At 37.1% G+C, this 27,949-nt stretch overlaps 3 protein-coding genes across 5 annotated transcripts; 2 read left to right on the top strand and 1 right to left on the bottom strand.

Annotated features, from left to right (window-relative positions):
• The first annotated feature begins 2,145 nt into the window (after positions 1 to 2,145).
• On the top strand, positions 2,146 to 10,360 carry LOC141622751 (serine/threonine-protein kinase GRIK2-like). The gene is made up of 12 exons (XM_074438748.1): positions 2,146 to 2,348; positions 3,234 to 3,570; positions 4,673 to 4,747; positions 4,833 to 4,877; positions 6,106 to 6,180; positions 6,780 to 6,867; positions 6,983 to 7,107; positions 8,368 to 8,463; positions 9,010 to 9,076; positions 9,166 to 9,281; positions 9,389 to 9,467; positions 9,970 to 10,360. The coding sequence occupies exons 2-12, from the start codon at positions 3,238 to 3,240 to the stop codon at positions 10,137 to 10,139; spliced, it is 1,269 nt and encodes a 422-aa protein (XP_074294849.1). The 5' UTR covers positions 2,146 to 2,348; positions 3,234 to 3,237; the 3' UTR covers positions 10,140 to 10,360.
• A 304-nt stretch (positions 10,361 to 10,664) lies between these two features.
• On the bottom strand, positions 10,665 to 14,144 carry LOC141622754 (uncharacterized). 2 transcript variants are annotated; one of them, XM_074438750.1, is made up of 9 exons: positions 13,912 to 14,144; positions 13,065 to 13,148; positions 12,861 to 12,919; positions 12,270 to 12,365; positions 12,076 to 12,153; positions 11,884 to 11,946; positions 11,622 to 11,795; positions 11,255 to 11,350; positions 10,665 to 10,875 (listed from the first exon to the last, which is right to left on the bottom strand). In XM_074438750.1, the coding sequence occupies exons 1-9, from the start codon at positions 14,084 to 14,086 to the stop codon at positions 10,795 to 10,797; spliced, it is 906 nt and encodes a 301-aa protein (XP_074294851.1). In that variant the 5' UTR covers positions 14,087 to 14,144; the 3' UTR covers positions 10,665 to 10,794. The 2 variants fall into 2 exon arrangements, with proteins under 2 accessions (XP_074294851.1, XP_074294852.1); XM_074438751.1 differs by having other exon boundaries at positions 13,065 to 13,212; positions 13,912 to 14,094.
• Positions 14,145 to 17,457: 3,313 nt separating this feature from the next.
• On the top strand, positions 17,458 to 27,946 carry LOC141622749 (uncharacterized). 2 transcript variants are annotated; one of them, XM_074438745.1, is made up of 9 exons: positions 17,458 to 17,764; positions 19,101 to 19,258; positions 23,749 to 23,902; positions 24,234 to 24,289; positions 24,489 to 25,235; positions 25,685 to 25,813; positions 26,345 to 26,659; positions 26,760 to 26,816; positions 27,238 to 27,946. In XM_074438745.1, exons 2-9 carry the CDS (start codon positions 19,136 to 19,138, stop codon positions 27,376 to 27,378), a joined length of 1,722 nt encoding a protein of 573 aa, XP_074294846.1. In that variant the 5' UTR covers positions 17,458 to 17,764; positions 19,101 to 19,135; the 3' UTR covers positions 27,379 to 27,946. The 2 variants fall into 2 exon arrangements, with proteins under 2 accessions (XP_074294846.1, XP_074294847.1); XM_074438746.1 differs by lacking the exon at positions 17,458 to 17,764 and adding an exon at positions 18,356 to 18,367.
• Positions 27,947 to 27,949: the final 3 nt, after the last annotated feature.

The following is a 27,949-nucleotide window of genomic DNA, read 5'->3' on the forward strand; positions in this document are numbered from 1 at the left end:
TGCCCATTTTGTTGTTGTTGTTGTTGTGGAGGTTGTTGTTGTGATTCAACATTGATAGCTAAAAAAGCCAACAAAATCACTAAACTCACAAACAATTCCAATTTGAATGGTGGTTTTTCCTCCATTGTTATAAACATTCAAACTTTCACCAAATCTCAAAGATTTCATACATCGAACAATAATTTCCAACCTAGATTTTCCCCCCAAAATCCTTCAAATTTCACAAAATCAACAAACTGGGCACTTGGGATTTATCCTAAATCCCCTAAAAATCAAATCTTTCCGTAGGATATTTTTCCCAAAATGGAAACCCTAATTTAACATCAAATCCCAAAAATCAAACCAATTTCACAAAATCACCTCAAATCACAAAAATCCAACAATATGGGCACCTAAATTCAGCTACCAATTACACAATTCTTGATTCAAATCACCAAAATCCAACAAAAAATTCAAACTTTATAAATTCAAAAGGATGAAGATAAGTGTCTGGAAATTACCATTAATTGACTAAGCAACTTCATAATTGAGGGATTGGGGAAGAAAGAGGGAATCTTTGATTGACCCTCTCGATTGAATTCCCCAAAACAAATGTTGGAAAATTGAGAAGGGTAAAATAACAATGAAATTGCGTTAATTTTGGCCTTTTGGGGGAAATATGCGACTTTCTTGGACTTTCAGACAGACTAATAACAACCTGTCTCTTTGTGGAATAGAACTTGCAAGGAAATTGGGATACACCATACACCCTAAATTCAATGTTTTTTTTTTTGTAATTTGTATGTTTTGATCTTACCTTTGGGTTGCCTCCTGGGACTTCCTACTTTAAGAGGGACGTGCACGTTAATCGCTTGAGTTATGGAGGAACTCGTGTGGTGTCACGACGTGTGGCAGGGGTCCGGTTAGCGCTCGGGCTCGATACCACGATTGTGTCCCGATTACCTGTTTTACCGATTGCGAGCCGGCTGTTTGGTGGACGGTGGCGGTGCCGTCACCGGGTTGTTTGGTGCCCCTGGTGTATCTCCGATACCAGTGAGGTGGTTTTGGAGGCCGTGTTATTTACTATTGTGTTGCATTGCATATTCATATTCATATTCACATGTCATTTCATGAGTATTTGTATTATTGAAACTGACTTGTGTTGATTGCGTGTAAATTGTCGCCTACTTTAATTGGGGTGGCCTGTGATGAACCATATGATATTTCCGGTTATAAGGGGAGCGTTTTGAATACATGTTTGGATTTGGTAGCGCGCGGGATCACGAGCCGAGACACGGAGTTGGAATCGAGTTACTTAGTCGTATTATAGTTGGTGTAGATGCAGTAGTGGTGATGTATAGAAATCAGTTGTATTATTCATTTATTCATTATGTAATTCACTACACATGTTATTTATATAAAATGTTACTTAATTGTAGTTTCGATTCACTGTCTCGGGAAACCAACATGGTGACATCTCCATTACCTTGATCGGGTAAGAAGGGGTATTACAAAATTTAGATATGATGCACTATGTTATAACACCCACCCCCACACACACACACCCCGTTTTGAAGTAATCGACTCACAAGATCAATCATGAATGATTCGATTATGTAACCCCAACTCACAGGATGCGAGTCATACGGGGAAAAAGGAAAGGATGAGGAAGAGAACGAAAAAGGTAAATATAAGGATGAATAGCTATAGAGCGGAAGAGGAGTATTATGAAATAACGTGGAGGAAGAGGGGGAAGACGGAGGTGGACGTCGGAGAGAAGGTAAGGAAGGAAAAAGGAGGACAAGAGAGAAAGAAAGGTAGGGGAAAGAGGATGACTGAACAAGGAGGAGTAGTAAAGGGTGGGAGGAAAAAGGCGAGTAGTATGAGGAGTAAGGGGAGGAGGAATAGTAGTAATAAAAAAAATCGGATATTAACTTGCGCATAAAACGTCAACAATCAAGATATTTAAGTAATTTGGTTTAAACACGATTTAACCATCAATTGAGTACAACAACAATCGTTTTAGGTTTAACGACAATCAACATGTAAAGGAAATACGCTAGCCTGCGCATGAATCATCACTGATAAAATCGTAAATACGTGGTGGTAATTTGTAAAATACATAAATACGTGTTTATTTGTAATTTCCTTAAATTTACGATTGAAGTCTACGTCGAATACCACTGTTGTAACTCGCAAGTCGCCCCAAATTCTCTCTCTTGCGAAATTCTGATCTACGAAACCCTAGATTCTTGATACAATCGCAAGATCCTCTCTTTTTATTCTTCGCATCCCCTTTAACCTCAATTTCGTCGATCCTAGATGTTCTTCATCGAATTCAATTCTATATCATGACGATTTGATTGCAGGTATACTTCTTTGTTCTTCCCCAATTCGATTGAAAATCGCTTTTTTCGTCCCAATTTTAGTAAATTATGGTTAATTTTATGCAATTTGTTGTGTAAGTAACCCTAATTATGTCGATATGTATATGAATGTCATGTTATTGTATGTCGAAGTAATGAGATTGAAACGCTTCTTTGTTCCTCCCCAATTCGTTTTGAAATTGATTTTTTATCAGTTGTAGAGTTTTATGTAATTTATCACATAAGTAACGCTAATTATGCTGATGTAGTGTATATGGATGGGATGTTATTGTATAATGAAGTAATGCGATTGAATTGTAGATTTCAGCTTATTATGTTTAATGTTTATGCAAATTCTCGACCTAGTAAACCTAATTTTGCGGACGTAAAGTTTATGAATGCGATGTAATTCATGTCTCGAAGTAATGAGATTGAATCGTTGAAGTTCTGAGTATATTTTTATTGATTTCCGCTTTATTATGTGAATTTCTCCACTAACTAATCCTAACTATGCTGATGTAATGTATATTAATGCGGTGTTACAGTATGATGAAGTAATGAGATTTAATAGATGAAATTCTGTTTCTATTGTTATCTTTCAGCTTATCGTGTTTAATGTTTATCCAGTTTGTCGACTAACTAAACGTAGTTTTGCTGATGCAATGTATATGAAGGCGAGGTTATTGTATGATGAAGTAATGAGATTGAATTGTTGAAATTCTGTGTATAGTTTTATCGGTTTCAGGTTTTTTATGTTTGATGTTTATTCAGTATTATTGACTAACTGACCCTAATTTTGCTGTTTTATATGGATATGATGTTATTTTATGATGATGAAATGCGATTAATTGAATTATATGTTAAAATTGTGTGTACTGTAAATTGTAGACTGATGGAGATGGGCTGCTTTGGTTGCTTTGGGTTCTCGAGGAGGCACAAAGCGATTGCAAGGCCGAGATTTCGATGGGGTGGGTTTGCGGGCGGGATGTCCCGAGAAAAGTTGCTGAGGCCGGGGATAGTGGAAGAGGAAGAGGAGGAAGAAGACGAAGACGAAGACAACGATAGGCTGTATAATGGAGAGTCTACTAGTATGACTCAAGGAGATGACAGTGATATGCCCAGCACAGCTAAACGGTCTGAAGAGGTTCTCAGTTTCAAGATCAAGAATGGGTTGATTTGTAGGCAATTTCAAGTCAAGGAAACTTGCAAATTAGTTCGATCTGAGGTGATCATTGTCTCTGTTTTTGTTGTTGTTGAATATTTGTTGTTGCCAATGGTAGTATTGACTAGAGATTAAATTGATTGAATGTGAATGGAAAGTTTATTTTTTATGTGGGGTTTACTCGGGAAATAGATTGTATAATAATAGCTTGGGAAATTTAGACGCTATCAAGTTATTCTTAGTGGTGTTTTTGTGAAACTTTGCTGCTGTTTGTTCCTTTTATAATGTTTTTTTAACAACTCAAAAAGTACTCCAGTTCAGAGGCTCTGCAAACGATGGGGTAATGGGGTTTGATTTCAGTGTATGGAGGCTTGCCCATGTGCTAACAACAAATAGGGTTTGGTTTTGGATGACCCTTGATGAAAGTTGGGTTGGGTATTGCATTATTTGTTCTTCACAATAAGCAGAGGCGTAACCATTTTAGCGAGTCATTTCGATCTATTCCACCCTTCTACATTGTTATCATGTTAACATTTATTGTGTTGATTGTTCTTCTGTCGATTTATAGCAGTATTGACGATTGAGTGCACATTAGATGGGACAATATGATCTCAGATTGGGATTCGTGAGTCAATAATGCATTTAGTTTGAGAGTACAATGTGCATTGTTGCTGTAGAATTCTTTTGCCTGGCAGTGCCATCTCAAGCCACGTTTTATCCTGTTTTGTACTTGATGCAGTTGCATTTTGAACTGCATGAATCTGATTTGGAAACGTTGTACTCTCCGTTATCATTTGTTTTTTTCACTATGTCTGTTGATTTACCATTATAATTTTCCTTTTCTGTGTAGCAAACTTGTCTGCTTTTGGAGTATTTAGGTTGCTTCTTTCTCCTTGTTTTTCTGGAATAATGTCTTTGTCGTGCTACTTTTGCTGTTTTGCCTCTCTAAATTTATTTAAAATATTGTGTTCATACCTTTTACTTCTTATACCTTGTTGTGTCTGAAAGATGTCAACTGCCATGTTTGATAGTGTAAATGGCTGTATTTGTTCTGATTACGCATAAAGTGAAAATATCCGTCGAATCGTGATCATTTACCTCCTTCTTTATTCGTTTTTGCCTTCTGGTGTTTGCCGCAGTTTAATTCGGCTTTTTGCATTTTCAGGATGAAAATGGAAATAAGATGATAAATGAGTACGTTCGAGAGTGTAAAATTGGCTCTGGGAGTTATGCCAAAGTGGTGAGCTATATATTAGTGTACTTTGTGTTATTGGTGGCTTAGTAATATAAAATTTTCCAGGTTACATCTGTCTACAATGTGACAGGTTCTGTATCGGAGCAGCATAGATGGGATAAATTACGCAATTAAGGTGTTTTTCCATCTTTATCTTATGTTGTTACTATCTTTATTCCCAGACCCTAAATGAGTCTTAAGATTTGATATATAATTTTTTTTTTGACTCAGTCCGAACACTCATATTTTTCCACTTTACCCCTTAAAGACTCAAAAACTCTCTACCTGTGTTTCTTAGACACGCCGACACGTGTCGGTGTCCGACACGAAATTCCTGAATTTGTAGGACACGCCGACACAGGCAACGGTGTCGGCGTGTCTTGACCAACATAATAGACACGACACGACACGGCAAAATTTGTTTCTAATCCTACAACTTTTTTTATAAAGAAAATAAAATAAAAATAAAAAACACAAAGTTTGTATGAAAATAAAAATAAATTAAATTGTGTTCAAATTTCAAAGTAAAAATGCAGTGGCGTTTACTGTTTACACAACTTGTATATGGGGAAAGAAAGTACCCTTGAAAACTGTGAACTAAACTAATTAATAATAATAAAAAATCTCAACTTTTCTTCTTCTTTTTGTTCGGTGCACCTGTTCACACTTCTTCTCCCACTCTTCATCTTCCACATTAAATTAAAAATAAATGAATGCTCTTCTTCTTCTCCTTACCCCCTGCAAACCTCATTCCTCTGCGACATCAAGCCCAGATCTAAGCTTCATAATGGTCATATTTCAGTGAAGCCTTTAACCTAATCGGCATGTAAGTTGCCTTCTCATCCGTGTCAGTCTCATGTCTATCAAGGACGTGTCAGACACGTGTCACTTGTTGTGTCGGCCACCGTGTCGTCTCCGACATGCGACTGACCTGCCGTGTCGGAGTAACACAGCTAGTCTCTACGACTATATGTAGCACCCATTTTTCCGCTCACATTTCACTATTCACGAGTCTCAAGTTGAGGCAGCTAAAATTCGTCTATGATGCTCTGAGCCAACTTCGATCTTGGGATTAAGTCTGCCTTAGTATGTCAGATTTTCGTATATAATATGTCCAGAGACAGGCATGTCACATGTTAAGCATGTTCCCGTAAAGATGATTAAGGATTCAATGATTTAGTTCTCCATTCTAAACGATACTGTTCAGCATGTTCTAAATGATACGTTGGTAAATGAGGGTGAGGATAATGGGACGAACTCACCTTGCTATAAAATTACTCCATGCGTCTGTTGAGCATTTAAATTGTTTCAGTTTTTGGTGAGTTATCTTACTGACCTGCTAGAGTGATGCTACATTTATGCAGGCATTCCACAAGTCCCATTTGCTAAAGCAACGGGTTGCACCCTCAGAAACTGCTATGACAGATGTTCTACGGGAGGTACGTAATTTTTGGAAATTGTCTTGTACCGAAGTTAAATTTTGTTCCAGTACCTAAGAAGTATCCTGTTACAATAGCATTTCCTTTACTCTCGATACGTATGAACTTCTCATATGATTTTTCTTCCTAACACTTTAAAAGTAGAAGCTATTGCCGCGCACTGATGTGGTCGTTTTAAAGTGTCCTTCATGCTTGTTTAGAGCATGTTTGGCCTAATTTGTTAAAATTGAGCTTTTGTTTCTCAAGCTTAATTTTCTAAAATTGGTTTTCAAAAACTAGAAACACCAAAATGGTGCTTCTATTTTTAAAGGGGAAAAAGATGGTTTTTGAGCTTTTAAGAAACTACTTTTAACTTTTAAATAATTGTGTATTTGGCCAATTTGTGTTCTTTAAACAAAGAACATTTTGAAAAGCTAGGTCAAACACACAATAAATGTCGTCGCTAAAGCATCTTACTTTTTCCTTTGGTTCGTATATGTGATATGGTTCGTATATGTGATAAGCTTTATATGGCAGTCGCCATGGAGCACGACTCTTTTTGGTCATCGGGCTATTAATATTATTAGCTACTTATTTTCAGTTATTCCAATTGCATGCAGGTACTAATTATGAAAATTGTGAGCCACCCTAACATAGTCAATCTCATTGAGGTGATTGATGACCCAGACACTGATCACTTCTATATGGGTATTCTGACTACCACTTAATCAATTCCCCTTGCTATGATTTACATGTTTGACTTTGGAAAACTATTGTTATTTAGCCTGGCGACCCTTGTTACTGATACTGTTCTTCTATTTAGTTCTCGAGTATGTTGAGGAGAAATGGGACCACGAGGGTGCTGGTCCACAAGGTGGTTTAGGAGAAGCTACTGCTAGAAAATATCTGCGCGATATTGTTTCTGGTCTAATGTATCTTCATTCACATGTAAGTTCCTTTAACACTATTATAATGAACTTCACTCTCAGAATACATAGGTGGAACGGATTTGGTCCTTTTAGCAATTTAATGTGCTATCATTGGTTGTGGAGCCGTGATACTGCCTTTAGCAGAGCCCCCTTTCCTCAAAAAGTTTTTTTTTGCCACGTAGGTAACTTACTCACGAATCTGTTACCTGTACGTCTATATCGTGGAGTAATCATCTTCAATAAGAAACTGGTATCTTAAAGCAAATGTGTCCATTGCTATACATAAAGTTGTGTGATTGAACAACTGTTCTTTCCTGCCCATAGTTGATGCGATTGTAGTTGGTCTGGTAAAATGTCCTTATTTCTGTATTTGGGAGGTGAAATACTATTATTCCAAATGATTTTTCACATTCAGACGATAGATATGCAATTCAAAATTCATTTTTTTTATGTTTTTGGTCCGACTAACTAAATCATATTCTCATTGGTCAAATCAAATGTGGGTTTTGGTGAAGTTTATGAAACAATTAGAAATCTTTAGGGGCGTGTTTTGATTGGGGGATTTGGAGGGATGAAAAATCCTTTGTTTGGTTAACAAAATGGAGGTAGAGGGAATTGGAACCCTCCATTTTCCCTTCTCCAAGCCAAATTATTTCCCTTCCAACAAAGGAAAACTTTGGAGGGAAATTCACCTCCTCCATTCCCCCCTCCCCTTCCCTTCCCTCGTATTTTGGTATCCAGCAAGGCGTAGAAGATTTTTCAGAGGTGCTAGTTTGTTTGTGGACATTACATCCTTAAGCTCCCATAGTTTCTGGTAATTGTTCGAAGATTAAAATCGCATGACCTCCCAACCCCAACCCCCTCTCCTCTTTCTCTTCTATGTGACTTTTTTTGTGGGTTTTTGTCCCTCATATGTTTTTCGTTGACAGCCTTTGGTTCTTTCAATAGCTTTTTTCATGATCAATCCAAAATTAACTCTATAAGATTCTGTGATTGTGTTCTAGAATTCCTGGCCTCAGTTTTCTTTTTCACCTTGATGTATGCGACTGTGTGTGGCGGTTAGCATTTGTATGATGATTGAGATCATTACGGGTCATTTTTTTTCCTTTTACAATCAGAAATTCAGAGTATAGTGCATATGAATTTAAGATTCTGTGGTTGTGTTCTTGACTTCTTGTCCTCGACTGAGTTTTCTTTTTCACCTTGATGTGTGCATGGTGGTTAGCATTTATATGATGATTGAGATCATTACAGGTCATTTTTTTCCTTTTACAAACAGAATATAGTGCATATGGATATAAAGCCGCAGAATCTTTTGGTTACTCGAAATGGCACTGTGAAGATAGCAGACTTTAGTGTCAGCCAAGTATTTGAGGTAATGTAGTTACTGCCAAATATATTTCTGCTGGAGATGACTTTTAATAAGTAGTTTCGGTCGTACATTTGTTATTTAGTGTGCTATCTGATATTATTGCGTATGAAACTAAAGAATATAATATTCTCCTCACAGAAAGAAAAAAAATCTATTAAATGCCGTTCTTTTTTAAATTTGAATGATTTTTCTAGACAAAACTGTCGGTATCAAACTATCAATGTGTGATCCGAGTTGACCATGGTCGTTCTTTTTAGATAAGACTTTCTGATAGCAAGAGGAAAGTGATGAAATCGAGGTTGTCATGTTTTTCAAAGAGTTTCTTGAGAACAGTAAATTATCAAATTGTTATCTCAAGACATAAAAAAGAGTTTCTTATTCCAGAGTAATAGTTTGATGACAATTTGCCTGTGTTTGTTAGCAACACAGGGGTACGACCGCGTGCACCCAACCCTCCCTTACCCCACAATTTACGGGTACACATTTAATAATCATTTTTGTTTTGTTCCTTTGATTGCTTTCTCTTATCATTGCTAATTTTGCCTTCAGGGTGATAATGATGAGCTAAGGCGCTCTCCTGGTACACCCGTTATAACTGCTCCCGAATGTTGCTTAGGTGAGTTATTGTCCATCGACCATGTTGAATTATTTTGGTAGTGCCTCGTGAAGATTCCTATAACCATTTGGCTCTCCTTGAACAAACAGGTATATCTTATCGTGGGAAAGCGGCTGACACATGGGCAGTGGGAATCACATTACACTGTATGATAATGGGCAGCTTTCCTTTCATTGGAGAGACACTGCAAGATACCTATGACAAGGTCTGATTTCTGCTCATAGTCTAGTTACCCCAATACCTTGTGCCACTTTATATCTTTGTAGCTTTTGTTTTTGTTTTTTGTATATCTGACATTCTCTTATTGTGCAGATTGTTAATGATCCACTGAATCTCCCTGACAATATTAATCCACAACTCAGAAATTTGCTAGAGGGGCTTCTTTGCAAAGGTAATGAACTCATGTCTTTTTTGAGTAATACTCACTCCGTCCCGGTCATTTGTTTAGCTATTCCATTTATGGGTGTCTCGGTCATTTGTTTACCTTTCTATATTGGGAATATTTTTGAAGGGTAGTTTGGTTATCCACATAACTCATTGTCCACTTGTCACTCAATAACATGTCTTCCCCTCTCCTTGGTCTTTGTGTCAAAACCAAAGGTAAACAAATGACCGGGACGGTGGGAGTATAAGGTTATCTATAAGTGGCACTGTGGCAGTTGAGACCAGTTGATTTTGAATAGGGTGATCATCTTGTCATCAGTCACGGGTCACCATAGGTCGATTCCAATTCGGGTTTGAGTGGGACACATTGGATTGTATTGATTATCGCCTTATCGGTTACCGTCACAGGTAGGGTTGGGGTGCACAGAATTTTGGGTTCTATACTACCTAGTTTGTTTTATTCTTGGCCTTGTTTCCCTTTTGATTTTGAATTTTTAAATCCGTGGCAGACCCGAAACAGAGGATGACACTAGAGGTTGTTGCTGAACATCCATGGGTTCTTGGTGAAGATGGACCACTTCCTGAGTTTTTGTGTTGGTGCAACCAAAATGGCTTGCAGCGGGATTTGTTAGCCAACGGTGTCGATGAAAAAACAAACGGTGGCGAAGGAGAGTTTTGATTTATCCATTTTGTTCTCCTGTTTTTTTTTTTCTGTTTTTTTTTTCATTAAGTTATTTTGCTCATGCTGTCAAATCATGTATGTTGTACAGTAGCAGAGCGCTAGGAATTGTACCGGTAATTCTTATACGAGGGAGAATGGGTGTGAGAAGATATAGTAACCTTGTTGTGATATATATTTTGCCTTTTTTAGTTGTGAAAAGATTTGATGTTGCTTTGGAAGTTTCTTGTTTCGTCCCTTGCCGAAAATGTGTAGACTTGAGATTCTTTATCCCGTAATTATCTCCTATTTCTTCTTTATATACCTAAACTAACACGAGGTGACAAATGGCGAAGGTAGTGAGATACAAGATGAGGAGACCGAAAGACTGGATGAAACTAACTTTGCTTAACGACCTGACATTGTAGTCGAGCTATAAATTCTTTCATGGCTTGAGCGGCTGTGCCAACTGGCCTGTTTGCTCTGGAAGAGCTTTTTGAAGCGTTTTTTAGCAGCTATTTCGGAGTTTAAATATAACTTAGGTAATCAGCTCAGGAAATTATAAGGCGTATTGACGTGATCAAATAAATGTGAGAGATCAGTAGCGACAATAAAATAAAATAAAAACCGTAGAGATTTACAAATAAATGGATCATAGAACTGCTTCTGCGAAACGTCATTGGGTTTTGCGCTGTTTTTCCATGAGCTCTGCAAAAAATTGTTTCCAGTCTGAAACCTTCTCTTCTCCATTTGCTACCTATTATTCAAAGCAAACAGTTGACACATAAATGCTTGCGCAACTAGTGCCTCAAAGGTCCCCAGACAGCCAGAGTCTTGCGAGGTCAACAAGGTCGTGTACATACACGGCCTTACCTTTGTGTTCAAAACAAAAATATACAGTTTCAAACCATCCATATAAGACGCGTGTATAGCTTAGTGAGCAGTTTTGTTGCATTCCAACATATTCCAGAATCAAAGATCATCGATTCTCTGACTTCATTGGAAACGGAAAAATAAGGTGAAGATCTCTGAGAAAATAAATGCCGTTTAGTGTTGTCTTGTGTGATGCTATCTACGGTATGCACAAGGAACATGTGCATCTGAATTTAAGATAAATGTATTTTCGTTAAACTGACCTCTATTATTAGTCCAGTGTCTGGAATGGATTCGAGAGCCTCAACACAAATGAAGGACGCGTCTTCCTTGCTCAGACTTCCCTTAGCTGCAACACCCTGTCAATGAAACAAGATATGCTCGTCAGTTTTGTTATCTTTATTCCCAATGCTTCTATTAATTTCATCGGAATTAGCAAATATAACACCCTGTCAACGAAACAAGGTACACTGATCGTTAAGGAATTACTTCTCAAGTGGGGTATTAGGTTCGCTCTTTACCTTTCAGCCCGTCAATAAGCTTCAATTTTTCTTCTTTTTACTTTATCTAATGTTTTGGAGCTCCGAGTAAATAAGAACCTTATTCTGAAAAGAGTGTGTATAAGCATACCTCTTGAAAGCTAAACCCTTGTGTTCCGCCCGGGGAGTTCAGCAACGAACCTGCTCTGATAATAGTATACGGAACTCCTAAGGCCGTCAGCGTAGATTCATCTTGCTCAGCCAACTTTCTTGCAGTGCTAGTCATTAAAGCTTGAATGCCATCAGCACCTTTATACACAGATAACTGTGATCTTATCAAACAGACATGCCGGGGTTATTTCAGTAATTCCCGCCATTCTCCCACGCAATCTACCATGACGAGCTAGAAATACCTGCGATAAGAGAATAACGTGTTGTACTCCTTTTAAGCTCCCGACTTTGGATAGGAAACCTTCCTGTAGAACAGTAAATTAATTTAGGGGATCAGATTTTACAGCCTACAGGTACTCGGAAAAGTAAAACCTTTCAGGGCAACATATTTTACTGCTACAGGTATTAACTAAAACAGAATGCAATGTACATACGTTAGGGCATATAACTGCACGAACACCCTTCAAGACTTTCTTAATAGCTGTCTTATCATTTGCATCTCCGGAAAATGACTGTACATATTTGAACCACCGGACAGCGATCATGTTAAAACCTCGAAGGCAATTTTGGACAAATACGTCTTGACAGGAATCAGAAGGATGAGAGTCTTAAATAATCAGGCAAGTACCTCAACATAAGTTCCGAAGGCTTCAAGGGCTGCCCGCCTATCTTTAACTAGTGCCTTCACTTTGGCTCGTTTGACAATTAGAGACAGAATCACCATCTAAATAAGCTAAAATCAGAAGGCTTAGACTTCATCCGTTGTAACAGAACATAGGATTGAGAGACACAGGAAGCTACTGTTATCAGTTACGGAGTATATCGATAGATGTAAAATTCATCCATGGTAACAAAACATCGAATTGAGATAATAAACAGGAAACCAATATTACTATTATCAGTTATGGTCACGGACTCATGGTAGTCACCATGAACTATGGTAATAGTGGTAATGATCGGATTCTCTCTATAAACGAAACTGAACTTGGATCTCTTCCTGATCAAAGGGGCTAAGATTCAAACCCTCAAGAACAACAGCAAAAACAGTCAATGATGGGTAAGTTTTATTCAACATTTCAATCCGAAGGTTGAAAGCAGTCAGTGCTCAACCATAGGGGGTAACAGTCGCTACGTGTTAGTTTCTTCAATGAAATGTTATGTTGATGAACTTAAAACGGCCAAAAATTCGCCTACATAGACAATGGCTAGCTGATCATACCTGGCCAATGTCGCTGTCTCCATCAGTTACCAATACGGCATCCCTAGCGTCTTCTACGTCTGTTTTCAAGTTCATAAGGTAAAACATCAATGTGTTGGAAGGGAAACATGGGCCAGTCAGACAGCTCTCTGCTCATACCAGTACCAGTATATAGTTTTAGACTGTAAGTACATGCTTATGTATAGTATTAGTACTTAGTAGTACCAGGATCATCCTCTTCTTGGGTTACTGATCCGTCTTTCGGAAGGAGTTCAGGTGCTCCATACCATTTTCTTAATTTTGGTCCTCCTGCAAAGTACAGAATTACACTCCGTAACTCCTCCAAAATTGGCAAAAATCTACTCTCTCCGTCCTGTCAATTGTTGTCCTTTAGTTTTGGCACAAAAACCAAGGAAAGAGGGGGGGGGGGAGGTCAATTACTAAATGACAAGTGGACCAAATTGTGTAATCAAACTGTTCATCAAGTTCATTCTTAAAATAGAAAGGACAACAATTGACTGAGACACCTCAAAATGGAATAGGACAACAAATGACCGAGACGGAGGGAGTATTAGAAACAGCAGTTGATATTTTATTTTTTTTTGGTGTCAAATGAGGTGCAAGGCCAGTACAATATATAGGGGAGAGGAATTCGACCAGACCTCCGTCTTAACCATTAAGGTAAGACCTCTTTAGTCCTTTAAACCCAGAAAAGCAGCTGATATTAAGGGACGATAAGTCGATAAATAAATTTGGCATGAAGGTAATATGAATATCATTCTAGAGCGAAAACATAACGTAAACCATGTCATTGGACTACACCACTATACATACGATAAATTAATACACCTGATATTTGTAAAATACTTTTTCCTAGTCAATAGTTTACATTAACTTAATTGTCCCCTCACAAAATAAAGTAAACGTAAACTATTCACTGGGGATGGGACAGAGGAAATAACAAATTACATAAGATTAATTAATATATGTACATAATAATATATATAGAAAACAAATGTAAAGGTTTGAAAAATGGAAATTAAGGATAAAAGAATTAAAGTGAAGAGTAGACCTTGAATATAATCGAGAATTTGATCAACAAAGCTGGGTTTCTTGGTTGCATTGCATTGCAAACGAGGGTTAGTTGAGAAAAATGGAGAAGTAATTACAATTGAAAACGGTGGATGAAAAGATGAAGGAGCATTTGAGTTGTATAGAGAGAATGTTGAGGGGATCACACGAGCCATTCTTTGGTGATCACACTTTGGTTGCTATCTCCCCTTTCTTTCTTAGATAAGGTGACAAGGGGGTGTTACTACTCTAGTAGCAATTGGTCTTGCTTGTGACGGGTATTATCCGTTATAAGTTGAAGACGGATAGTGTTCCTCTCACAATAAGGTAAGTGGGAGGGCAAATAGGGGGCAAATAGAACACCCTATGGATAGTGCCACTTGCATATTGTGAGAGAGGTACTATCCGTCTTCAGCTTGTGACGGGTAGTGCCCGTCTTCAATGAGATTTTGTGCTCTAGCACTCTCTCATTTGTCAATTTGAGTCGTTATAAGACGGTTTTACACAATTACAAAACGAATTTAAACATAATGGTAACACTAGTCAAAATAATTATTACAAAATTTGTTTTACAATGAATTTGTGTAAGACCAACTTACGCAAGTATTTGTGCTCATTTATATCATCTCGCTTTAAATTCATGAAGAAATTATCTTTAATAAGGTGGTTCTCATGAGTTCTACTATTAAAGCTAAATATTAACATTACTAAAGTGTCACTAATAGAAGTATTTCAATCTAATAATGTGCAAAATAAACATTATCTCATATAATTTTTAGGGTGCTCCTCTTTCATGTACATGATTTATTCAAGCATGTACATAATTGACCGTTTTGTCCTTCTCATTTCAAAATCTCTTTTTACAATTTTGTTCACGTCATTAAACTTCCTCCAACTATCAACTGCTACCACCCAATAAACCACCGCGTCACTTCCCTGCCCACACCGGATAGACTAGCCAAACTGAGTCACTCCCATACCCGCCCCTTTCAGACTAGCCTACCACAGGACCACCCCAACCTCAGATCCAGACCCCATCGACTACCTAACTAATCACTACAGATCTGCCTCTGCTCCACCGACCACACGAACGACGACGCCCCTCCTTCGCCTCCATGTATGGCCGACAACCACCCGTGTGGTGGCCCACATGGACCCCTCCCCGCTTTCCCCAACAAGATAAACTATATTCACAACTCCTCATTATCCTTCTCGAAAGTTATCAATACTTCGTATTTGGCAACGATACTGGTACTTCGTATACACAAAATATATTAACATCTCAAATTTGTTTGTTATTCCAACGAGATAAACTAAACTAAATTAAAACAAGACAATACACATCAGATCTCAAAATAAACAAATACTCCCCTCCGCCCCGTTCAATTGAGGCGTATTAACAATTGAGGCGTATCAGTGTATTACTCATTTGTTATCTATTTTTAATTTGGTAAATTTATACAAGTGAACAGATGGGTATGTAATGCGGAGAAGTCGACATTTAAAAGAGCTCCTTTATTTTTCATTATTTTTCTCATTTTTCTAATCTTTGTGTCAAAATAAATAGTTATGATCGAGACAGAGGGAGTTCAAAGTACAAAATGACATCAATTTAAATTTAAATTTTAATCCATTTTTAAACACTCAACCAATCAGAGTTCATTAAAGTGCAATTGGTCTCCCTTGTGACGGGTTACCATTTGTGACGGATATTTTGTGAGATAAAATGGTAACAAAATGGGTTAGTGGAGAAAGGGGACCACATGAATAGTGTTGCAGAGAGAGAAAAAGTGGGTACATTGTGAGGTAAAATGGTATCCGTCTTCAGCTTGTGACGGATATGTCATGTCTTCAATGAGAATTTGTGATTAAAGTGGTTAAAGAAACATTTTTGGCAACTCAAAACTAGAGCTGATCATGGGCCGGGCTTGACAGGGCCTGGGCCGGGCTGACATGCTTAAAACAGCCCATGCATTGGGGCTGGGCTGGGCCGGGCCATAACAACGGGCCTGTTTGTTCAGCCCAAATCCAACCCATGCGAGCTCAAACAAGCCCTTGGGCTAAATCGGGCTTTTTTGGCCCTTACGACTCATGACACCTTAAAAATATAAAAGAGCGCACATCCAAAATCAAAGACATCGGAGTTTATAACTGCTAAAATTTGAGATTACAATACAACTTCCAAGACTTAAAACAACGTTTTAGCAAATTCCAGTCCACTATTCCAAGTCAAATGAACCCAAACTTATCTAGATAACATGAGTATAAAGACTACAGCCAGTAGCATATCAATTGAGACAGTCAGCCTATCTCCAAACAAAAAGGAATTTCCTGGTAGCAAGATAACAATAGCCCAAAGCTAAGAAAGACTTGGCAGCATTAGCATGATGTTGTAGCATGACAGAAGAAGAAACACGCAATTTCATTTAGCTTCAACGTCTTCATCATCATCGTCGTCATCTTGGATAGGAGCAAAGACCAATGACCCTTTAAAGAAACATGAGTATAAAAACTCTATTAGATAGATTATGTGGAAAAAATATGTAAATAAGTTACAAATAATTAAATTACTTACTAAGAGAGAAGTCCTTTGCACGCAACCAATCCTCATAACAAGCAAGTGATTCAATGGTTAATGATGTAAGAGAAGCTCGCTGAACTTGTGTCACCCCTTCAACACCTTCTTCAATATTGTTTTCAACATCGTCACCCATATACTCGTCGTCAGTTTCATCAACATCAATCATCATCGGACTGTCTTTCTCAGTTGTCATTGGATGACTGCAAAATTAGTGTACCCAAATTACATTCAAGTAGGTAACTAATCTAACAGAGAGATAATTAATCCTACTAATCCAACAAAATATCAAAAGACAACTACCCAGATAAAGATATTCATCAAAAAACTGAATAAGATGTACATGATTACTAAACAATTAAACATTAGACTTGCAGATTCAAATATATTGATACATACCTGTCAATCGTATAATTTGGGAATTTGTATCATCCAACAATAAGAGAATATGAAAATGAAGATGTAGATGGTGAAGTTGCAATGAACACTGCAAATCGTGCAAAATAATCGACATATATAGCGGTTAAATGTATGAGGAAGTTTGGGGGTTAGGGTAATTGAAGATGGGAGTTAATTTAGGAAGAAGGAGAGACGGAGAGTTTATGGGGACTTGGTAAGTTGTGGGTTTTTGTTTCAAACTTTCAATGCATCACAATTTACAACCGTATGAAGGACTATGAACTAATTGCAAATTTGCAATAGGTTTACAATTGGGGCCGGGCCGGGCTAAAAAATGGGCTGAATGTCAAGCCCAAATCCAGCCCAATTTTTCCTATGGGCCGCTTGGACTGGGCTTTGGGCTTTTTTTGGGCCAAAAAATTAGCCCAAACCCGGGGAAAATGCGGGCCGGGCTGGATCGGGCTTTGGGTCTGGGCCATTTGATCAGCTCTACTCAAAACCAGTTTTTTCCCTCGGATTCCAAAACTTACTCAAGAAACTCCTAAAATCCATTTCAAATCCGTGAACTGTAAAGCCAAACAAACACTCCAAACATATAGTAAAAAAAATCAAATCAAATTAATTAATCTTTCTGTAATTCTCTTCAACTCCCTGTAAATTTTCTACTTAGTTCAATTTCTTGCACAATAAGTCTACAAAATTTTTACCTTTCTATAAAGTCACTGTCATTTCTATTTTTGCCGCTAATTTCACCACTCTTTTTCCCCTTCTCTCTCTCTAAAATCCGTGGACTGTACAGTTTAGTCTTGATCATAGTGTAAAATGATCACAAATTAAATAACATGGTGTCAAAATTGGGGACTATTTTATCATCTGGGTCAGTTTTATTTATGTTTAATTTTGATTATTTTGAGTTAGTTTTGTTGATTTATATTATTACTGTTAGATAGCATGTTTTTAATTGTTTTTTTTTTTTGGCATGTTTTGTGTGATTATTATAGTGAGCTTTGTGGAATTTTGCTTGTAAATTTATAGAAAGTTGTGAACTTTGAAAGAATTGGTGCTAATTTATCATGTGGGTCTGTTCAATTTTTGTTTAATTTGGGGTAATTTTGTTGATTTACATTATTACTGTTAGATAAGGTTGTTTTTAATGATTTCTTTCACGTGTTGTGTGATTATGGTGAGTTTTGTGAATTGGGTAATTGTTTTTTTGCTTAAATTTACAGAAAGTTGTGAACTTTGGAAGAATTGGCAGTAATTTATGACCTGGGTCAGTTTAATTTTAGTTTAATTTTGATTAATTTAGGTTAATTTTGTTGATTTACACTATTAGTGTTAGATGGGTATGTTTTCAGTGATTTTGTTGGATGTTTTGTGTGATTATAGTGAGTTCTTTTGGAATTGGGTAATTGTTGTTTTGATTATAAATGAAGAAAGTTGTGAACTTTAGGAGAATTAGTACTAATTTATCATCTGGGTCAGTTTAATTTAAGTTTAATTTTGATTAATTTAACTCAATTTTGTTGATTTACATTATTATTGTTAGATGGGAATGTTTTTAATGATATATAGCATATGTTGTGTGATTGTGGTGAGTTTTTCGTAATCGGGTATTTGTTGTTTTGCTTTAAAATGAAGAAAGTTGTGAACTTTGAAAGAATTTTGTTTATTTTGTAGTTGCCACTTTAATTTTTTGTGGAATTATTGTTCGCCATATTTGCTAAGTTTTGAACTTTGTTTATGATATTGAGCAGGTTGTGTTGTTATTGTTTGATTTTATTACTCATAATTATGATGCTTGTATGCTTGTATTTTAAGCATTATAAGTAACCATGATGATATTTTGTAGTGATAAAGTAGTCAATTTGAAGTTTTGTTCCATTTTGATATGTGTTTGTTGATTCAAACTACTACTTTCTTATGAAATGTTGATAATAATCTAATTTGATTACATAAAAGGTGAAAAATTAGAATGTTGGGCTAAAAAAAAGAAGGGAATCAATCTTTTTGCAATTTTTGTGTTTGTTATATAGGTTTCATTTCGTAGACAATTTTTATTGCTTTATCTGATAGGAGTAACTCTTAATTTACTCCCTTGAATCAATTAGTTTTATAGAGCATATTTCGAGTTGATGAGTCAGTATATTGAGCAAAATTTCGATTTTGAATTTTGATGACAAATTATCAATGTTATGTGCTTTGGGTTTCAGGTATGCCCTTTTGACTTAATCACAGTGATCGATCAATGGAAGTGGTGGTCAAAGTTGAAGAGAGTGAGCAAGGCGTTATCAAGGATCATGGGAAACCTGGTTCCGAATTAGCCACACTGGATCCAGTTGCTGATCCTGTTGTATATAAACTTGTTAAGGTAAACGATCTATGCAAAGTTGGGTGAAGTATGTGCCTTGTGTCTATAGTTGATCATTCTATATACTTTGTTGTTTATGTGACTGGAACTCTGAATGTAATCTGTAGAGTAAAGCTTAATTTTTTTCAATGATTTGAGAAAACATGATTATTGGTTGTCCCTTGATGCCTGGAAGGATATATTTAGTATTGATTCCCTTTTAAGAAATAATGAAGTCAGCTCCGAACTTCAAGCTTCATTTGCAGAACCATGCCTAAGATTATGCCTCGTAGGGATGTATGAATGTACATGTTATAATTAAGAACCTTTCCTATAACTCCCTCCATTCCCACTGATGGTTGCATTTGCTACCAGGATGGAGTTTAGGGCTGGGAGAGTGGGAGTGTCTTGTACAACTTTACCCATATTGTAACTGTAACTTTACTCTCACATTGTCACCCTCTTTCCTTCAATCCTGCCCTACCCCACCCCACCGGTCAGTATTCCCCTTCCCCAGTCATCGTTAACCACCATCTTCAAGACCCTTCTTAATTTGTCTCAGCTCAGATCTGTTATGCCGTGAAAGAGGAGTATCAGGACCTCATTTCTAACGATAAGAGGAACGACGAAGAGGAAAAATGGACCGGGGTGAGTTGAGTAGTGGTGACGATGATCTGAGTTGTGCCGGCATTCCGGCAGTGATTGTGGGGTGGGTGGGTGGGGGCTAGTGGTTGGCTGGTGAATAGGATGGGGTAGGGTTGGCTGTCGGTTGACTGATGAATGGAGTTGCTTGGGTGGAAGGAAATAGTAGATACTGATAGAATTCAATTTGTCATCTTTCCTATGGGATTAACATAGGAACCATAGAACTCTTTTCAACTCATTTTTTTTCCTGTTGACAAATTGAATTATCCTTGTTATTACTCCGTATCATCGTGGATGAACTTTTGTTCTTCACCTGAAGTAACATTTTTCTTTGATTTCTATTAATTTGTTCCTTGGAGAATACTGATCACCTTTGCCATTATATATCATATTCTTAATTCTTCTGCAACTATCTTCATATGTTTACATTGGATATAGTTATATGATAGTAATCACTCATTTGAATAGTAAAAGTAACAATATTATCAACGAGATTAGTGAGAGTGGTAGAAACAACGGGAGTAGTGAAATACAACAACATCAGAGCCTTAATCCCAAAATGATTTGGGGTCGGCTGACATGAATCATCCTTTCGAACCGTCCATGGGTGAACGCACGCCTCAAAATGCGAATAAAAAAAGGGAAGATGAAAAACAAAAAGGAAGAACGAAAATGTAATGGAAAGTCAAGGTAAACTTATGGGTTTTAAAATCGAATTCCGGCTTTCTTTTATAAAAACTTAAAATTTTAAATCGAGAGAAAAGATTAAAACGATTTTTAAAAACCGAAATAGAATTAAGGATCCGAAATGAACCAGGTAAAATCTATAAGAAAGTGGTTGGTAAATAAGTGTAATAAAGGAGAGAAGAATAAATAATTTAATTTCTTTAAATTAAATAAAAAAAACACTAAATATGTCAAAAAAACATCAAATACTAAAAATCCACATGTATCCTTTCCCTCCATTGTGCCCTCTCCGTCACCATACTCTTCTCAAGCCCCAGAACTCTCATATCGTGCTCTATCACTCTCAACAATGTCTGTCTCGGTCTTCCTCTACCTCTAGGGACCTTTTCTGTTGGTGCGTCCATAGGTTTCCTTCTCACATGGCCAAACTCTATTGGCGCCACTTTTACCTTTTCCCTAATCACCTAATTCCTTAACTGATCTTTCCTTGTATGTCCGCACATCCACCTCAACATGCGCATCTCCGCCACACTCATCTTTTGAATGTGACAATGCTTCACGGCCCAACACTCTGAGCCTTAAAGTAAGGCAGGCCTAATTGCCGTGCGATAAAATTTTCCCTTTAATCTTTGGGGCAAATCTTTATCGCATAGAAACCCTGAACGGGAGTAGTGAAATAATCAATATTAATGCGGCAATAGTGAAAGTAACAATAATTACGGCGGGAGTAGTGAAATTATCAATATTAATGCGGCAGTAGTGACAGTAACAATAATTACGGCGGGAGTAGTAAAAGTAACAATAATTACGGCCTTACGGGCACGTAGTGAAATGTTATTACTATTGTAATAGCGGGAGTAGTGAATTTGTCTCAAAATGTATTTCATCGTAATTTTAGGATATGTTATAAAAAATTTGTTAATGATAAATTTATGGGTTATGCAACTTTAAGTAATTTTATTTAATGAAAAAAAAATAATGGTAAGTAAAGGTAGCCCGGGCGAAGCCGGGCACCAATACTTGTATAGAGTATTATGAAAACCAAACCTAATAAATATACGTTGAATTTTTTTTTAATTGTAAATGCATCACCAATAACATAATTTTCGTTTTGGATATTTTACAACATGAAAAGTTTAGGGATGTTCGATTTTTATTCAACTATAAAAATTTCAATATCTAAATAAACATGTCTTATAATTTTGCGTCTTCTATAAATTAACTATTACTCCCTCCCATTCACAATAAACCTCCCATTTCATTTTGGCACAAATATTAAGGAAACACACTACCCCACCATATAATTAAATTTGGACCACACAAATACACTACCGTGCATACAATTAAATTTGGACCACATAAACACTTACCAAAAAAGGAAATAGGGAGGTTATTGTGAATAACCGAAAAAGGAAATAGGGAGGTTTATTGTGAATGGGAGGGAGTATATTTTATGTTATGTAATGTCGTTCATTTAAATATCCTTATCGATTTGAAAGAGTGGGTAAATTAAATAATGCCCTCAATTTTGAAACAATTAAAACTCCCAATATATAAATTCTTGCACAATATAAACGTTTAGGTTTTGGATGATTGTTCATTTATGAGTAGTGTACAATATATATGGAGAATAAACTTGTGACCTCTCACAAATTGTAAGCTAAAATTAGGAGAACAATAATTTGTAGTGGACATTTTTTGTCACAAGTTTATGACCCCTCACAAATTGCAAGCGGGAAGACAAGTGCATGAACAAGTGAGATATGAGCTTTGAGTGGTCATAAACTTGTGACGGCATAAGCAAAACCTTCTAGTATAAAATATGTTGCATATTGACTCTTACCTAAGTTTTTTTATTTGCACAATCTTCTTGATTACTTAAGTTTTTTTACTCTACATAGAATGTGTGTATAAAATATGTTGCATATCAACTCTTACCTCAAAGAGCTTGCCTTTGCTTGGTAATTCCGCTTTTTCACAATTGATTCTTTCGTAGGTTTGGGTAATGTCTTATATACTAAATATTTTTGCTCTCAAAAGACACGAGGTTAGCTTCTAGTATAGTTTATAACTCTCAGATTTCGTCAAGGGACATTTTAGTTTGGATAGAAAGGGCTAAACAAAGCTAGTACATGGGAGAGTCTTAGGTGGCATCGAATTTAATGAGTTAGGTTAGGTTATGTTTTTTTTTTTTTTTTTTTTTTTTTTTTTAAAAAAAAAAAAAATTACACTTTTAAGTTTAGTTTACTTTCTATAGATCCAGGTTAGATTCTATAATTTCTGTTCATATCTTATAAGTTCAGTTAAGGTCAAATTCTATAAATTTTAGTTCAGTTTAGTGAAGATCAAAAAAATCTTTTAAATTCAGTTCATAAACTTTAAATTAAATTATACTTGTGAGAGCATGTGCACTAATGAAATATGGAGAGCACCTATTTTGCTCTCCATTTACACACTCTCTCATTGGTAGGGGTGTTCATTGGTCCGGGACCGGACAGGACCGGACCAAACTCTTTGGACCGAAGACCAAATAAGGGTTAAGAGGTGGACCGAGGATCTGACCATATTAATATTGGTCCGGTCCGGTCTGGACCATAAAAACACGTGGACCAGACCGGACCGGACCAAATGGACCAAAGTGGACCAAATATTGTAGTCATTGACATGTGGAGATACAGATTAATTTGTTCATATGTTTGCATTGTTGTCATCTATATGTTGATTTGGTTGCGGGTGTTGGGCGTGGTGTCAAGTGTCATACACGGATTTTCTGAAAGCCTTTCACTTTTTTGGTTTAATTATGAACTATGAAGCTTTAAAGTTTTAAATCGTGTCGGAAACAGTGAAGTTTCTAAGTAATACATGTTGTCACTCTTATGTGCATTTTTTGCGTGATTTTGCCAGTTATTGTTTCGAAAACTCAGCATATATGGATTACTGTGCTCAAGGTTCTTATACGCTGTTTAATTACTAGTGTTAGTATGCATATTATTGCATAATGCTTCCGAAAACCAGTTATTACTGTTTAAGTCCTTAAGTGAACAATTCATTTGTTTCTTCAGAAGTTATGCCTGCTTTGTAACTATCTTGACTTGTCACCATAGTCCTTTATGCCTCTACCCTACGTTCAGGATTTTATTTTATGAAACAGCAAAGCTTAGCCTTTTTTCATTTTCTAGGTTGATTACGATGGAAGGTTGGTGCCTGCTACTGATGATGAGCTTATGGAGGTAGAGAATTTGTTGGAGTTAGAGAAAAATGAAACTGTTGATGTCATGGAAACTGTTAAACCAGTCTTGGACAAAGATGACTCAAAGGCTTCTCAAAACAAAGGTAAATGCTGTGTCCCTCTCTATCTCTTCTTTCCCTTTTCATGGTTAAAGGCATGTCACTCTCAATATAGTGATACGTCCTACAGTTTCAATTGGGATCTGTATTGCAACCATTTCCTTGAACATTTATCGTTATGAAACCCTGTGGAGAGTTGTTTGGTAGCTTTCGTGCAGTACTTTCAGAGAATAATCCTGATATAATCATCACTTGCACAATTCTATGGGTTGCATATATGCATTTTCTTCGTACAATATTCCATGTTTTTTTTACATGCTGCATGATAATATTTCCTCGGATTGTCTCTTATGATTGTGACATATTATGTTTTTAGGCTCACCACAAATCAAGAACAAAGAAGGTGATGAAGTTAGTGTGAAACTCATTCAGGTATGTATTTTGCCAATGTTATATGCGTAAATTCTCAAATTGAAATCAAATTTAGTGCTGGGTTTTCCCCTCTTTGTGTGATTTGGATCTTTGTTTATTCTGCTTGCATGGCAATAACATATCAACTATGAGAGTTCTATATTCTATTTTGCATTGTCCTTGTTGCGATGGGGAACTCAATATGGACCTTTTGTTTCAGGACTCTCTGTACACATCACGTATAAATTCCAGAACCGATATATTTGATGACATTATGGATGAGCCAGACCTGGACTCCCGACCTAATTTCTCTTTGTTGGAGGGTGAGATAAATTTGGATAAGTTAAATGTTCGAGAGCTCCAGGAAACTTTCAGAGCTACATTTGGACGTAAAACTTCTGTCAAAGACAAGGCGTGGCTTAAGCGGAGAATCTCTATGGGGTTAACTAATTCTTGTGATGTATCTGTGACAAGTTTTGTTATCAATGATGGAAAGCTTTTGAATAAGATGGATGATTTGTGCAAAACCATGGCCTGTGAGGATTCAATGGCAGGAGAAGCCGGCAGTGCATTGGATGACGTGTCTGTCATCTCAGGCTCACACTCCAATTCAAGAAAAGATGTGGTGGTTGATATGGCACTTAAGAGTTGTCTTCTAGAGTCTGCTTATAAAAGTGATGATAGCCTTGATCATAGAGCTGCAAAAAGAGTCCGAAAACCAACGAAGCGGTACATTGAAGAACAATCTGATAAAGAAACAAACGACCCTCCGGAGAAGTCAATATCCCCATCCAAGCGTAATGAGCAGGGCAAGTTTTCTTCGAGTTCAGCAATCAAAACTGCTTGGAGTGTCAACACAGGTGCTTTCGTGACCAGGCGTGATTCAATCGGAGGATCTGGTGTGCAGGTACCATATGTTTCCCGGGTCCGGAGATGCCGTCCAAGGCAAAGCATCCCTACCCTCTTTGTAAGTATTTTCCTCTTCCTATGCTCCACTTTGTCATACTTCAAGATATGCTATTTTCTTGTAGTCCCCCCATTGTTTCTATATTGCCCTCGGTTGACTTCGGATGTCAACTTGGACTCATGTTTTTTGTTATTATATGATAGCCACAACATTTTTTAAACGATAACATGAAAAAATCTCTGTTTTGATAAATTAGGCCTGGCAAATTTTATATTGTACCCAACTTATGTTTTGGAAAAATTAATTGTGAAAGTTGACATCATTTGACCACCAAAGTCAAATTTCGTACTAATATAGGAAGGTTATTTTGGCAAGTACTTGCGTGTGTTGCAATTAAATGTACTTTCAATGACAAGTTGAGGATAAACTTTTCTGGGTTCGGCCAAATCTCATGTTTTTTTTTTTCCCGACTTTCACCATCTGTGCATTTTTTATTTTTTTTTCTGCAGAAATTTGGTTCATGTGACATGGCTATAACGAGTAAAACTACTGAAAGTTCAGATGCACCAAATACTCTCCACCCTGGTACTGGCTGCAAGGCTGAACTTGTGGACACTAAATATCCTTCAGAAGATGCGGTAAGTGGAAAATAATCTCTTGCTTCCGCCTTCAGCTTTTGCCTTTAAATTTCGTTTTCTTGTATGTGAGCTTATCTTCCCTCTTTGTTTCCGAAGGTTGTTCGATGGAAGAGGGAGTATTTTTATAAATATATATTTCATCTGTAAATGTGTTTCAGAAACCTTGGTATTAGTTCAAGTCTTTTAAGATAATTATAGAACTATACAAGAGATAGTATTAGGGTATTTTTACATTTGACTTGATTTGGGAAATCACTCTCGGAAATGATTCAGCTCTCCACTTAATACATAAAGCCTTCCATCAAGTTCGTTTGCCAACTATTCCTCTTCACTTTCCGATCGCATGGATTGACTTGCTGATGAGTATAGAGACTGGCAAGAGCGATTTCTATAGCATTTACTTAATACGAGTTGAGCTCCATTAGTTATTAACTTATTATGACTTTGAATTGATCTGTAAGGCAATAAGATCAATGGGCTGAAACTTTACATTAATCATCGCTTTTGTTTGGGATATTTGAATTTTCACAGATTTCTTGTGAAGATTTCATAGAGAAACAAAGTCTAGATAGTATGTCAGACAGTTCTCGGGATAGAGAGCCAAAAGGCGTGGATTCGGGGGGCTGTACTTCTAGAGATACCACAACTGGGACCAATTCTGATGATAATATAGCAATTATTCCAACTGCAAAGGGTGGAATGAGAAGGAAGCACCATCGAGCTTGGACTCTTGCAGAAGTTATGAAGCTCGTTGATGGTGTCTCGAGGTTTGGACCTGGTCGCTGGTCTGAAATTAAACGGCTTTCCTTTTCATCTTATTCATATCGTACCGCTGTAGACTTAAAGGTAATTTATTGAATTTTTATTGCTTTAGATTACAGGATTATACAGAGTTCAGAAAAGGGATGTTCAGTTCACATTATTGATTGGGGTGTTAAATTTTCAGGACAAGTGGAGAAACCTCTTGAAAGCTAGTTCGTATAACTTACCAGCCGAAAAAGGGGTATTGTTCTCTCTCTCTTTCTCTACGCACCCCCAGGCCCCAACCTTAACCCCAAATGAAATTACAGGGGTTGGCTAACGTTATTCATCATTTAGAACCCCTTCTAATGACGTAAAATAATGAAAAGAGAAAAGTAACGAGAAACACAATAAGAAAATGTCTACGAATCTACCCTCAATTGTGATGTTAAGTATGGCCCGCAACACTGCCAAACATTAGCATGTTCTGGGGGTTATAGCGACCCAATGTTATCCAGCATCGGCCTCATTTTTAGCTGAATGACCAGGATAAGACTACTGCAAGTCTGCAACTTATCCCATGATCGGCTGATCGCCTGACATGTTACTAAGAAGATTAATGATGCTTTTATTGCTTTCTGAGAGTCTTGAGGAGCTAACTAGGGTTTCGTTGATTGATGCAGATGAATCCTCGTGCGAAGGCGCCTATTCCGATTCCGGCTCCTATTTTGGTGAAAGTGAGGGAGCTTGCAGAGTTAAATGGGCAGTCACCACAGATATTCAAAATAAGCAGGGACAACGGGAGGTCAACTGGTCAAGTGTAAATTAAAACAGATAAGAGATCAATCTGATAATCTCATGTATATAAATAATTACCACCCCCTTAGAATTATAGAGATGTATGACGCGTGCCTGTGTGGTGACACTGAGATATGATGTGTGGTGACACTTTCTGCAAGGAAATGTACTTGTTGTCTTGTTGGCCTATACTTCCCGGTGTCTTCCCATTGTACTTCTATCCCGTCAGTTAACGTGGAACATCAAGAATTCAACTTTGTGCCGCTAACAGATGGGTAAGATATAGTCCAACATACTCGTCTTACCAGTAATGTGCGGGATTCTTTGAGGCATCTGGGTGAACTGGTGATGTTTGTTTTTGAAGTGCTTCAGGGTTGTGCAAATGTTAATACGAGTATTGTTTTTCAGTTTTTGACTTCGTCTGTGATGTTCTGCTAGGATGGAATTGTGTTGTAAGTGCATGATGACTGTCCGTTGGCGCTGCAAGCGCACTTCGTCCTTGACAGGGCATAAGGTTGTATAAAATGAACCGGGATTATATCTATCATTTTACCCGCTTCAATTTTGAAAGAATGGAAAGTGGTCAATTGACGCTAA

Source organism: Silene latifolia, chromosome X, assembly GCF_048544455.1.
Source record: "Silene latifolia isolate original U9 population chromosome X, ASM4854445v1, whole genome shotgun sequence".
Classification (NCBI taxonomy): domain Eukaryota; kingdom Viridiplantae; phylum Streptophyta; class Magnoliopsida; order Caryophyllales; family Caryophyllaceae; genus Silene; species Silene latifolia.

Excerpts from the sequence above, each read along its gene's own strand:
- LOC141622754 (XM_074438750.1), bottom strand. The coding sequence starts at position 14,086 with ATGGCTCGTGTGATCCCCTCAACATTCTCTCTATACAACTCAAATGCT. Across the intron at positions 12,366-12,860 it reads GAGACAGCGACATTGGCCAG|ATGGTGATTCTGTCTCTAAT; the intron begins GTATGATCAGCT and ends TAGCTTATTTAG. Across the intron at positions 12,154-12,269 it reads CCTTCGGAACTTATGTTGAG|TCATTTTCCGGAGATGCAAA; the intron begins GTACTTGCCTGA and ends AAATATGTACAG.
- LOC141622749 (XM_074438745.1), top strand. The coding sequence starts at position 19,136 with ATGGAAGTGGTGGTCAAAGTTGAAGAGAGTGAGCAAGGCGTTATCAAG. Across the intron at positions 24,290-24,488 it reads TTAGTGTGAAACTCATTCAG|GACTCTCTGTACACATCACG; the intron begins GTATGTATTTTG and ends CTTTTGTTTCAG. Across the intron at positions 25,814-26,344 it reads AATATCCTTCAGAAGATGCG|ATTTCTTGTGAAGATTTCAT; the intron begins GTAAGTGGAAAA and ends GAATTTTCACAG.
- LOC141622751 (XM_074438748.1), top strand. The coding sequence starts at position 3,238 with ATGGAGATGGGCTGCTTTGGTTGCTTTGGGTTCTCGAGGAGGCACAAA. Across the intron at positions 3,571-4,672 it reads GCAAATTAGTTCGATCTGAG|GATGAAAATGGAAATAAGAT; the intron begins GTGATCATTGTC and ends TTGCATTTTCAG. Across the intron at positions 9,077-9,165 it reads TGCTCCCGAATGTTGCTTAG|GTATATCTTATCGTGGGAAA; the intron begins GTGAGTTATTGT and ends TTGAACAAACAG.